Here is a 12905-nt window from a genome sequence, read left to right as displayed (position 1 = left end):
GGGGGGGAGGGAGGGGAAGGGAGGTGGGATTAATTGTAGTCAATATCTGTCTGGGTACAGGAAGACACCCCTTATCAACAAGGATGCCTGAACGAAACATATTTGGATACCTAACCCTTAATTGTACCCCACAATACCAAAATAAAAAATATTGATTAATTTAAAAAATAAAATTAAATTAAAATAAATTCTCCTTTGAGAATTTTAATTTCTGATTTGTATCTGTTTTGCTATACCTGTGGCAATGCGTTCTTTCACTTTTAAACTATCGTATAGTTTCCCTATACGATAACTATCCTAGAAGCCTACCCAGAATCCATTTCCCTTCTGCCCTTCTCACAGAGCTCTTGTACTTCTTGGGTATAATTCCCATTCCTCATGCCAGTGACTGGTTCAGGAACCCAGGCTGAAGCCAGCCCACAGAAGGCACACCCTTGGCCATGGGGATTGATTCAGTGTGACTCAGAGAAGGCTGCTGAGCCAGGGGGAAACTTGATAGGGCCTTCTGGGAAAGAAGCATCCCTGCTCTTAGGAGCAAGTTATCAGAAATTGCGTTCTTTTTCCCTCTGGACATAGTTGATTGTCAAAGGTAAAGCCTAGAACTACCATAGCCACTTTGCCACAGCAAAGGAAGCCAGTCTGGTGATGAAGCTGACCCAAAGGGGAGGGCACAGCTGATGAAGACATGGAGAAATTGAGGCAGAGCCACCATATTAAACCACCACTGAACCCTTCTTTATATCTGGGTGTTCAACTGCAGAAGTCAATACATTCTCTCATTACATATGGTGACTGAATTGGATTTGTCATTATTTATAGCCTAAATCACTATAACTGTTATACACTGTGACACACCTCATTAGTAGGCAAACACAGGAAGATTTTTGACATCTGTACTTTCTGATCCTTGGCTTGTAATTATCACTGGGTTTGAGGCACGTCTTTAAAAATATTACCTCTCGTTTTTCTTATAGGAATTAATTTTCCCCTAAAATCTTTGTTATTAAACATTTCAAGCATTTAGAAAAATTGAATACTTGAAACCTACCACCTAGTTTCAACTATTATTAACATTTTACCATATATTTGCATTATCTATCTTTATTTCTATATTCACCTACTTTTATTTTGCTGAATCGTTTGAAAGTGTCAGTCTTTTGGCACTATATCCTTAACTACTTAAGCTTTAGCATAAGTCTCTTAAGAACTATTAGCACACTATGAAAACTTATAATTCCTTAATATCATCTAATATCCAATGTATATCCACATTTTTCCTATTTGTCTCCCAAATTGTCTATTGTAGCTCTTTTTTTTTTTTAAACCAGGATTCAGTCAAGGTCTGCTCATGGCATTTTTACATTTATCTTTTACAACTTGGTTTCATAACTATAGATCCCATTTTAATCACACTTTCAATTTGTAATACTAAAGATCAACTTGGTAAATTTCCTTGGTCTTCTCTTCCTCAACATAATATTCAACTAGATTGGTCATAGTCCCTGCTATACAGAAGCACCCTCAACTCCTTCCTGTGTCAATTTCTATTCACTGCTCAGAAATAAGTCCCATGGAGGCACATCCCTCTCTAAAAATCATGACCCAGGCCAGGACCAGTGACTCACGTCTATAATCCCAGCACTTTGGGAGGCCAAGGTGAGAGGACTACCTGAGCCCAGGGATTCGAGACCAGCCTGGGCAACTTGGTGAGATCTCATCTCTACAATAAATCACGAAAAAAATTAGCTGGGTATGGTGGCACACACCTGTAGTTCCAGCTAGTTGGAAGGCTGAAACGGAAGGATCACCTCAGCCCAGCAGGTGGAGGCTGCGGTGGCTGTGAGCATTCCGCTGCACTCCAGCCTGAATGACAAAGTGAGACCAACACAAAAAAAAAAACCAAAAAACAATTGAGTATCACATGTTCTCACTCGTAAGCAGACCTTGAAAAACTATCATAATATTATAAGAAAAAGATTGGCAGTAGTGGGAAACTGCTGGGGGAGAAGGGGCACATTTCATCAGCAAGGGTACCTGCATAATGAACATTTGTATACCTAACCCTGAATTGTACCCCACATCTTTAAAATAAAAAAATCATGACCCTGGGCAGGGCATAGTGGCTCAAGTCTGTAATCCCAGCACTTTGGAAGGTCAAGGTGAGAGGACTGCCTAAACCCGTGGGTTCAAGACCAGCATGGGAAATATGGTGAGACCTCATCTCTACAATAAATCAAAAAATTAGCAGGGCTTGATAATACGTGCCTGTAGTTCTGACTACTTGGAAGGCTGAGGCCAAAGGAGCCCAGCAGGTCGACGCTGGGGGTGGCCATGAGTGTGCCACTGCACTCCAGCCTGGGCAACGGAGTGAAACTCCACAACTCAAAGTAAAAAATAAAAATCATGACCCTGGGGGAGAAGGGACAGATCTTCATCACAGTAGAATTCCAATTATTAATTTCATTTGGTAAACACCCATAGGAATAACTGTTGAAGGCAAGAACCATAGATAGATTCCAAATTTTTCCTTCCTTCCTTCCTTCCTTTCATTTTTTTGTTTGTTTGTTTGTTTTTTTGAGTCATAGTCTCACTCTGTTATCCAGGCTGGAGTGCAGTGGTACACTCATGGGCACTGCAGCCTCAACTTGCTGAGCTCAGAAGATCCTTCTGTCTCAGCCTCCCAAGTAGCTGGAACTACAGGTGGCCCAGATCCTAAGTTTCATGACAGACAACTCTTTGACTAAGTGATCGCTGTTTTCTTCACAGGCAATAAGATACGTCATGTACCACCTGATATGACACAGATACAGATCACAGCATCACTTCTGCAGGATTTCCGTAAAAATTTGTAACTTCTATCTAACCATAAGAAAACACCAGACAAACCCACACTGGGATATAGTCTACAAAATAAATGGCCAATACTCTTCCAAAGTGTCAAGGTCAGAAAGACTTAAGGAATTGTCCTGGATTGGAGAAGATTAAGGAGACATGACAACCAAAAGCTATGTGGGTTCTTGAACTAGATCCTAAGCCAATAAAAGAACATTAGTGTGACAATTGTTCAAATATGAATAAGATCTGTAAACCAGTAGTATTGAATCAACATTAATTTCTTGCCTTTGATAACTGTGTTATTGTTATGTAAGGTATTACATTAGGGGAAGCCATGGGAAGGGTATACAGGTTCTTTGTGTGCTGTTCTTGCAATTTTTTTGGTAAGTCAAATTTTTTTCAAAGACCTCCAGTTATCTATAAGGTACTCTTTTAGGGATAGTGAATTTGACATGATCAAACCAGACTTAAGAAGCAGAGCTAGGAAACTAATATATGTATCATAAAACATAATTGCTGTTGATTCTTACCTGAGAGCCTCTGTCCTCTCACAAATACACTCCCATTTCTACTAAGCTTTGATTTGGAGTCTGATCCAGAACGTCCCAGGTTAAATATTGATTTCCATTTCTTTGATTTACTGGAAAGCTTTCTCCTGAAAGATTCAGCCAAGACATAAGGGGCTAATTTGTTAACTAGTTATTTCAGGGGGGAATTTTAAGTTGAGACCAAATATTCCAATCACATTCTTAGTAACGAATGGCTCTGAAACTTCAGGAAATTATTCTCTAAAATCCAAGTTGAGCCTGACCATCACCTTGTTTGGGGATGCCCTAGATGATCAAGATAGGCTTTCACGAGTCAGAGCAAATTGTATTCCTCAGGACAAGCAGAAAGGTGTGCTATTAAAGGCCGGAGTAGGGACACACAAAAGCAGGGATCAGTGGAAGTCTCAGAGGTCACAAGCAGTCACACAGTTCTGGGAATTCTGCTAGGAATTCTTGTAAGCACTTTAATTCTGGATTTTTCAAAGATAGCCATTTTTTATAGAAGTAAACACTAAAGACCATAGATCTGTTAGGCTCCCTGCACTGTAGCCACGCCGCTGAGACCTTCACAGAGGAGGAAAGGACCGGGAAGACTGTCATGGATCAAAAGGACTGGATAAGAAAGACAGTCTGGAAAAGGGTCTGGCCTGGTGTGGCTGAGAGGTACAGCAGCCTGCTGGGTGTGTTCAATGATCACTACTAATTTCTTTCTTTCTCTCTTTTTTTAGTTGGAGTCTCACTTTGTCGCCCAGGCTGGAGTGCAGTGGCAAGCTCACGGCCACCGCAGCCTTGACCTGCTGGGCTCAGGCAATCCTTCTGCCTCAGCCTTCCAAGTAGCTGGAATTACAGGCATGTGCCACCACACCCAGCTAATTTTTTTATTTATTGTAGAGATGAGGTCTCACCAAGTTGCCCAGTCTAGTCTCGAACCTGTGGACTCAGGCAATCCTCTCACCTCGGCCTCCCAAAGTGCTGGGATTACAGGCATGAGTCACCGTGCCCAGCTGGTCACTGCTAATTCTAATGGTAGCATGTCTCTGGCTTTGCCTCACACTAGGCTGCCTTGGTGAGCAGGGAAAAAGGAGAGCACTAGGCTACTAGGAGAACCTGGCACCTCCAGGGATCACCATGGAGGCTTTGTCCTGCTGTGGCTTGGCACAGCCACTGAAATGTATAAAGTTCCGGGGTGAAACCCTGCACTTTGTGGGTCCCATAAAGGACCTTTTCTCTGCAGAGCTCTCAAAAAACAACCACATCTCAAGCCCAGCATTTTGGCCTGTTTTTCTTTCTTTTTTTTTCTTTTTCAGGCTCTTGCCCTTGGGGGGTATTTTATGGGTGGCATACCTTGAGGGTATGATGCACCCCAAGTGTGACTGAAAGCTCAGAGGAAATGCATTTAATGCTCCTTCCAACGTATTCTTCTTCCTGATTCTTTGGTGGGAGTCTTATTCCCCGGGGATTCAAAGAGAGAAGAACAGACCCAAGAGGGCACAATCCACATGCTCCAAGAAATGAAGGAGTTTCTTTTTTTTTCTTTCTTTCTTTTTTTTTTTTGAGTTGGAGTCTCACTCCATCGCCCAGGTTAAAGCACAGTGGCATGCTCACAGCCACCCCAGCGTCCACCTGCTGGGCTCCGGCAATTCTTCCGACTCAGCCCTCCAACTAGCTGGAACTATAGGCACGCACTGCCACGCCCGGCTAATTTTTGATTTATGGTAGAGATGAGGTCTCGCCAAGTTGCCTGGGCTGTTCTCGAACCCGTGGGCTCAGGCAATCCTCTCACCTTGGCCTCCCAAAGTGCTGGGATTACAGGCTTGAGTCACTGCGCCCGACCATGGAGGAGTTTCTTACCAGTTGAGTTTCAGGTGTGCCTTCCTGTAGCATGCAATGTGACTGGCACCTCCTGTGGTTGTACAAGGTGGGCAGCCTGTGCAGGAGGTGCTTGTTTTTGCACTGACCAAACAGCAGGAATGACACCCTTCAATGAAAAGGTTGCCTTTCAGCCCCTCCACATACTGTCTGCCTAGTATTTAGGACTCCTGTTTCAACCCCTGTCTCCTTCTACAGGAGGGTATGAGTGAGGAGATGGGTGGAGATCAGGGTTGCAACAGAGGAGTTGAGAGAGAGAAACGAGCAAAGAAAATATCAACGGAAATGATGCTTGACTTGTTTTGCAGAAGAGGAAGGGCTCTGACAGGGCTGACGGAGGCAAGGAAGCCCGGGATGCCTGTCCCCCAGTGCTGCTCACTCAGAGTTCCCAGTCTAGAGTGGCACCATTTGTCAAGTTGTCCTTATTCAAGAGATGCATCCCTATGCCTTATGTAATGTCATTTGGAGGGGGCAAATTTGTCCCCCCATAAACTTCCTTTTGTAAATGTTAAGTCCGTTTTGTCTAAACTACAAAGTAAGGAATTTCAGCCATGACTCGTGATGTGACCTATGACCCCAACCCCCAACCCCCAACATGGTGCTTGACTGGCAGGCAATCAAGAGTCTTGATAACTTTGGGGCAGTGCATGAAGACATCAACCAATGGTGAGAGAGAGCTATAGAGACAGTTCTCTTCTCTTCAGGAAATCTTCCTATACCTCAAGCTAGACCACACCCCCAACCCATGCTGCCATCTTGGTCCTGAGACTACATATATACTTCTCCTCCTCCATCCTGTCCTCTCCAAACTACACATCTCCCAGAATTTAAAACAGTGACACTTACTTATTGTCTGGCAACTCAAGGACGGTGTGAAAGAGGGTCCCCATGGGAGGGACAATCTCAGGCAGGCTATTCTCCCTCCTTTCCTTCCGAGCTGGATGGTTAGTAGCCAGGCTACGGGCCTGAGCTTCCTCCAGGCTCATCAACTTCATGGGCGGGGAGAGGGCTGGCAAGGTCAAGCTCTTCGTGATGGGCCGGTTTTCTGTAGAGAGAAGAAAAGAGCTTAATTTGGGAGGAGGCCTGAGTACCAGATCCAGCCAGATTCCCCATCCACAGTCCTTCCATTCTGGATCTCTTGACGGGGGCTAAGTGCCAACCCTGGTTTCTATTGGGCATCACAGGGTCAGGGGCTGAGGCTGTACACGGGAAAATGACAACTATCCTGGCCAGACCAGCCAGAGGATAAACAGGGGCTTCAGAGGTAGCTATGCATTCTGTGCCTTTCGGAAAGCAGCCTGATGGCACTACTTCTCTTTGCAGAACATGATCTCTCTGGGTGGAAGGAAGTAAAGCCATTGAAAAAAGGTCTTTTATAGCCATCATTAATAAAACAAACAACAAATGCTGGTGAGGATGCAGAGAAAAAGGAACACTTCTACACTGCTGGGGATGAAAACTAGTGCAACCCCTCTGGAAAACAGTGTGGCGATTTCTGATAGAACTAGAAACTGACCTTCCATATGACCCACCAATCTCTGGGAATATACCTGGGGAAGTTCAAATCATTCTACAAAAAAAACTCCAAAAAACCCCAAAAAACCCCTGCACAGGCATGTTTACTGCAGCACTATTCACAATAGCAAAAACATGGAACCAACCATGCTACCCATCAAAACTGAACTGGATAAAAAAATGTACGTATACACAATGGAATAACATGCAGTCATGAAGAAGGACAAACATATGGACTTCACAGCAACTTGGATGGATTTAGAGTCTCTCATACTCAGTGATTTATCACAGAAACAGAAAACGGAGTACCACATGTACTCACTCATAAACGGACCTTGAACAGTTACTATAATACCATAAGAAAGGGATTGGCAGTAGTGGGAAACTGTCGGGGCGGGGGTGGAGGGAATGGGGCAAGGGGAGGGGGGCGGAAGGGGTGAGGGGGGTGGGAGGCACACCCCGTCAACGAAGGTACCTGCATAATGAACATCTGTATACCTAACCCTGAATTGCACCCACATCTTTAAAATAAAATTTTAAAAAAATTTTAAGAAGGGCCTCTTAGAAAACAGATGGTATGTGAAAGTGGGGTGTTTCCAGGGAGGATAAGCATGGCAGAGCCATTCAGCAGGACCACAGTGAAATATACCCTGTGAATCCTGAAAACCTTTCAGTAAAGCTTCTGACTTTAGCCCAGTCTTTTGACTCAATCCAAAGAAGGTTTAAAATATTTAAATTGAATTTGCTTTCAAGATTTATTCAAAGATTCTCATGGATTCCAGATTATTCATGATTTTTTGTTATTTGATTATTTACTTACTTAAAACATTAAATCACTCTGGGAGCACTGGAACAATGGGAAGATCATAAACTCCAGGTTTAAGAGAGCTCGGTTTTGCATCCGTCTTTCTCCTCAGTTCGTCTCTGCTTAGACGTTCCACAGGCATCTCTTAAGTCTACACTTCATAAGAGAGCTTGCAATCTGTGCACCTCATCTCTACACTGGTGCCTCCTCTCGTCTTCTCAGTAGAAGGCACCACGGGCCGCTCAGTGTGTAAACTAAAGCCTGAAGTGGTTATTTTTGATTCATTCCCTTCCTTGATGCATCCTTCCATATACAGCCTATAAGCACATCTTATAACTCTACCTCCAAAACACATCCTGAACCCAGCCCCTTACCTCCTTCCCACGGCTAGCATGCCCATACAGGCCGCCATGATTTCACACCTGATTTTGTCACAGTTCCTTAACTGTTCTCCCTGCCTCCAGCCTTTCAGCCTGTCTTCCATACAGCGGCTGAAATGCTCAGATCCCGACTCGCCTGCTCACAGCTCTCCAATGCTTTCCCAAGGCACTGAGCCTAAGCCAAACTCTTAGCATGAGCTACAAGGACCTTCATCTGCTTTTCCTCTCCTCTTCTCCCACTCACCCAGTGGTCCACAAAAATACACAGTACACATTTTTGTTCCCTTTACATGTGTGCACATTTGTAAATCATACCTATATCTCACTGTATTAGTATTATGTGTAGAAAATGTATGCAAAATGATAGAAGTTACAAAGTATAAAATAAAAGACCTTGTCTCTGTAATAAATCAAAAAGTTAGCTGGGCGTGGTAGTGTGCACCTATAGTTCCAGCTACTTGGAAGGCTGAGGTGGAAGGATCACCTGAGCCCAGCAGGTCGAGGCTGCGGTGGCCATGAGTGTGCCACTGCACTCCAGCCTGGGCGACAGAATGAGACTCCGACTCAAAAAAAGAAAGAAAGAAAGAACTTCCCATAGTTTCTTTCAGGACCCATACTTTATTACTTTGGTCTTTGGTACTCAACAGAGTGAGGTATCACACTATGAAGACCACATTGGTTCTAGCCACCTTGGCTTATGTTCTGGAATACTTCCTTCCCATTTCCACCTCAGAGCTTTTATACTCCCTGTTCTCTGTCTTTGGAATATTTGCCCCCTAGATCCTCACATGATAGATTCCTCATGTCATTCAGGTCTCGGTTCAAAGATCACTTCCTCAGAAAGCATAATCACTCTGTCCCAAAATAACACCTTCAAGTCACTGACTACTGAATTACCCTGCTGTATTTTCTTTTTAGTATTTACTGGTTTTGAAGTAATAGCATACTTATTCATGAACTAATTTATGTCTTGTATTTCCAACCAGAAATATATAGCTCTATGCAGGGCAGGGTCTCTGCCACTTTGTGCATGGATGTGTCCCCAGTATCTAGAACAGTGCCTGGTCCACAGGAGGTGTTCAATACATACATACAGCTATCTGAAGGCTGACAATTAAGTTCACAAACTTGCCACCATGCACTCACGTTGGCAACATTATTCAAATAATTCGGTAAGGTTTCATAACCTTGGTATGTCAGTGTCTCACAGCTGTGCTTGTGTCAACATGTGGCGGTGTCTTGCTGAGTGGTGTTCATTATTGTTGTTCCATGTCTTTATGTGCCATCACAAGGATGTGAGAGTTTGAATTAGAGCAACAACAAATATTGCATTTCTTGTTAAACTTCGCAAGAGTGGAAATGAAATCAGGGACATGTTAGTCCAAGTTTATGGGGATAATTCTGTGAAGAAAATGGTAATGTACAAATGGATTAAACATTTTTCTAAGGGGAGAGAAAGTGTCACCGATAGAGACAGGTCAGGACAGCTAGTAATAAGCAGAACTGATGAAAACATTGCAAAAATTCGTCAAATTGTGCATCAAAATCGTCAGCTGATTGTGAGAAGCACAGCAGACTAAATAAACATGGATAGAGAAACAGCTAGAAAAATCTTAACTTAAAATCTTGGCATGAGAAAGGTGTGTGCAAAAATGTTCCTAAAGGAGCTCTTGCATCACAGTGCACCAGTTCACACAGCACTGTCTGTTGAGGGGGTTTTTAGCAAGTAAACAAATAACTGTATTGGAACACCCTCTCTATTCAACTTATCTGGCTCCCAGTGACTTTTTCTTTACCCAAAGATCAAGGAAATATTGAAAGAAAGACATTTTGATGACATTTAGGACATCAAAGGTAACATGATAACAGCTCTGATGGCCATTCCAGAAAAAGAGTTCCAAAATTGCTTTGATGGGTGGACTAGATGCTGATGTATAGCTTCCCAAAGGGAAGTAGTTTCCCAAAGGGAGCACTTTGAAGGTGACCATAGTGACATTCAGCAACTTAGCACTTTTTCTAGGATGAGTCTGTGAACTTAATTGTCAGACCATATATGACTATATGAATGAATCTTGGAGATATTACAATTTCTCCAGCCTCATGCTATCATCTATCAAGGTACTGGATTCTATGCCTTCTGCTATGGTGTGAATGTTTGTGCCTCCCTGCCGAATTCATATGCTGAAGCCTAATCCCAATCAATGCAATAATATTAGGAGGTGGAGACTTTAGGAGGTGATTCGGTCATTAGGATGCTGCCCTCATGGACGGAAGTAGTGCTCTTATAAAAGAGACCCAAGAGAGCTTGTTTGTCCCTTTTGCCATGTGAGGGCACGGTGGGAAGGCACCAACTGTGAGAAACGAGCTCTCAACAGACACTAAATCTACCAGCATCTTGATCTTGAACTTCCCAGTCTCCAGAATTATGAAAAAATTTCTATTGTTTATAAGCTAATCCATTTATGATATTTTGTTATAGCTGCCCTAATAGACTTAGATAACTTCTAAAATCTTCTTAGTTTGAAAAAGAACTCTGTCCAAATTCCAGATGACAGGACTTAATTCCATCTTGTGTAAGTGTTAAGCGCAGTACTTTACCAAAGTCCATAAGAATTAATAAAAAGAACATTTAAACAAAATGTATTTGAATAATAAGCATTAGAAGTAATCATGAGTTAAAGGCCCAAGAGTATATTGGACTTAAATATGTAGGACAAAAGATGATTAAGGCAATGGGTTAAGAGGACAGGCATTTCCAGGCTAACATTAGGAATAACCTTAGCATTAATAGTCATGGATGGGATTTGGTGTCTAGAGGAATATTTCCCAAAGCCACTAATTCTCCACAATGGTTCATTTATCTATTTTCCTATTTATTTCCTCACAGAAGCAGAATAGAGTTAAGGAAAAAGCCTGGGCTAGAAGATTTGGGTTCAACTTTCAGTCCTACCAGTTACTTGCTACGTGGCTTTGGGCGGTTACTCAGCTTTTCTGGTTCTCTAGTTCTTCCTATATAAAATAAGGTGGATAACAACTTTATGATGTTTGCTGTAATAAGTTAATGAAATGATGCATGTGGAGTGTCCACAATAGTTACTAGTATAGAGTAAATCCTCAATAAATTTTTTTGTGAACTCGAAAGGATGAGAAAATGAAGGCATATTACTTTTCATGTGCTTTCAAAAAGGATTTTTTTTGAGGGGGTTGATGTCTCACTCCGTCACCCAAGCTGGAGTGCAGTGGCATGCTCACAGACACCCCAGCATCAATCTGCTGGGCTCCGGTGATCCTTCCACCTCAGCCTTCCAAGTAGCTGGAACTACAGGCACATGCTATCAAAAAACATTTTAGATAACTTACAATAAAAATATACCTATCGAGAGAGCTAAAATAAAAATAAAAAAGAAAGGCTAGCCACTGCTAGATATATAACAAAGAAAACTGAAAACATATGTTCAACAGAAACTTGTACGTGAATGTTTATGGCAGCATTACACATAAAAAACCAAAACTAGAAACAATCCAAATGCCCATTAACAAAGGAATGTATAAAAATGTGTTATATCTATATAATACAATATCATTCAGACATAAACAGGAATGCTACAACATAGTAAACTTTGAAAACATATGCTAAGTGGAAAAAAAAAGCAGCCACAAAAGACCACATGTTGCATGATTTATATGAAATGTTCAGAACAGCCAAATCTATTAAAACAAAAAGTAGCTTAGTGGTTGCCAGGGTCTGACGGGAGGGGAAAAGGTGGAGTGACTGCTTAATGAGTATGGGGTTTGCTATGGTTTGAATGTGTCCCCTGAAGTCTGTGTGTTAGGAACTTAATCCCAAATCCAAGTGTTGACAGGTGGGACCTTTAAGAGGTGAGTAAGTCATGAGGGCTCTGTCCTCATGAGTACACTGACAACATTACCTCTGGGGTGGGTTTGTTATGGAGATAATAGGTTTGTTATAAAAAATGAGTTTGACCCTCTCTCCTTGTACTCTCTTGTCCTTCCAACTTCAAAAAGGTAAGTTCCCACCGGATGCTAGCCCCTAGATCTTAACTTCCCAGCCTCTAGAACCATGAGAAGTAAATTTCTTTTATTTGTGAATTACCCAGTCTGTGGTATTCTGTTATAGCAGCACAAAATAGACTAATGCAGGAGGAATCTTTTTGGAGTGATGAAAATGTTCTAGAATTAGAGTGGTAATAGTTGTACAATTTGGTGACTACACTAAAAGCCACTGAATTTTATACTTTAGAAGAGTGAATTGTATGTTATGCGGATTTTATCTCAATAAAAATAATTTTTAAAAGAAAGGTTATGGCTGAGTGCAGTGGCTCAAGCCTGTAATCCCAGCACTTTGGGAAGCCGAGGTGAGGGGATTGTCGAAGCCCAGGGTTTGAGATCAGCCTGGGCAACTTGGCAAGACCTCATCTCTACAATAAATCAAAAAATTAGCCAGGTGAGGTAGCGCACACCATACTCCAGTCTAGGTAATAGAATGGACTCCAACTCAAAAAAAAAAAAGAAAAAGAAAAAAAAAAGAAAGGTTATGAACTACATAAAGGATAGTAGGGATGAGAACAGTTATAGCAGGAATCAAAATTTTATATTAATTGCAATTGATTATTCTGATGATTATATGGCTTTTTTCAAATATATTAGATGAACTGGAAAAGAGTGCTTTGATCAGCTAGCAAATATTTTACAGATGTGGTTCTCAAACACCACTGATTCTCCAAGTGTGGACCTGAACAGCAGCATCAGTATCACCTGGAAACTTGTTAGAGATGCCAATTAACAGCCTCACTCCAAAAATATTGAATCAGAAACTCCAGGATGAGGTCTTGTAATTTGTGGTTTAACAAGCTCATCAGGTGATTTTTGATTCACCTTAATATTGAAAAACCACTGGATCTCTGGTTTTTACAGATGAGGCTCCCAGGAGTT

At 42.0% G+C, this 12905-nt stretch overlaps 1 protein-coding gene across 1 annotated transcript in view; it reads right to left on the bottom strand.

The window, feature by feature from the left end:
* ARHGAP31 (Rho GTPase activating protein 31) overlaps positions 1 to 12905 on the bottom strand; it is a 94569-nt gene that overhangs the window by 27651 nt on the left and 54013 nt on the right. The window contains exons 8-9 of the mRNA XM_021709787.1: positions 6099 to 6297; positions 3366 to 3490 (exon numbers count right to left, since the gene is read on the bottom strand). Coding sequence (XP_021565462.1) covers positions 3366 to 3490; positions 6099 to 6297 — 324 coding nt within the window. The remainder of the gene's footprint in view (positions 1 to 3365; positions 3491 to 6098; positions 6298 to 12905) is intronic.

Source organism: Carlito syrichta, unplaced genomic scaffold, assembly GCF_000164805.1.
Source record: "Carlito syrichta isolate Samal-C Ts95f unplaced genomic scaffold, Tarsius_syrichta-2.0.1 Scaffold285058, whole genome shotgun sequence".
NCBI classification, from domain to species: Eukaryota; Metazoa; Chordata; class Mammalia; order Primates; family Tarsiidae; genus Carlito; species Carlito syrichta.
The sequence above is the reverse complement of the archived record's forward strand: the minus strand, read 5'-3'. Positions and strand labels throughout refer to the sequence as shown.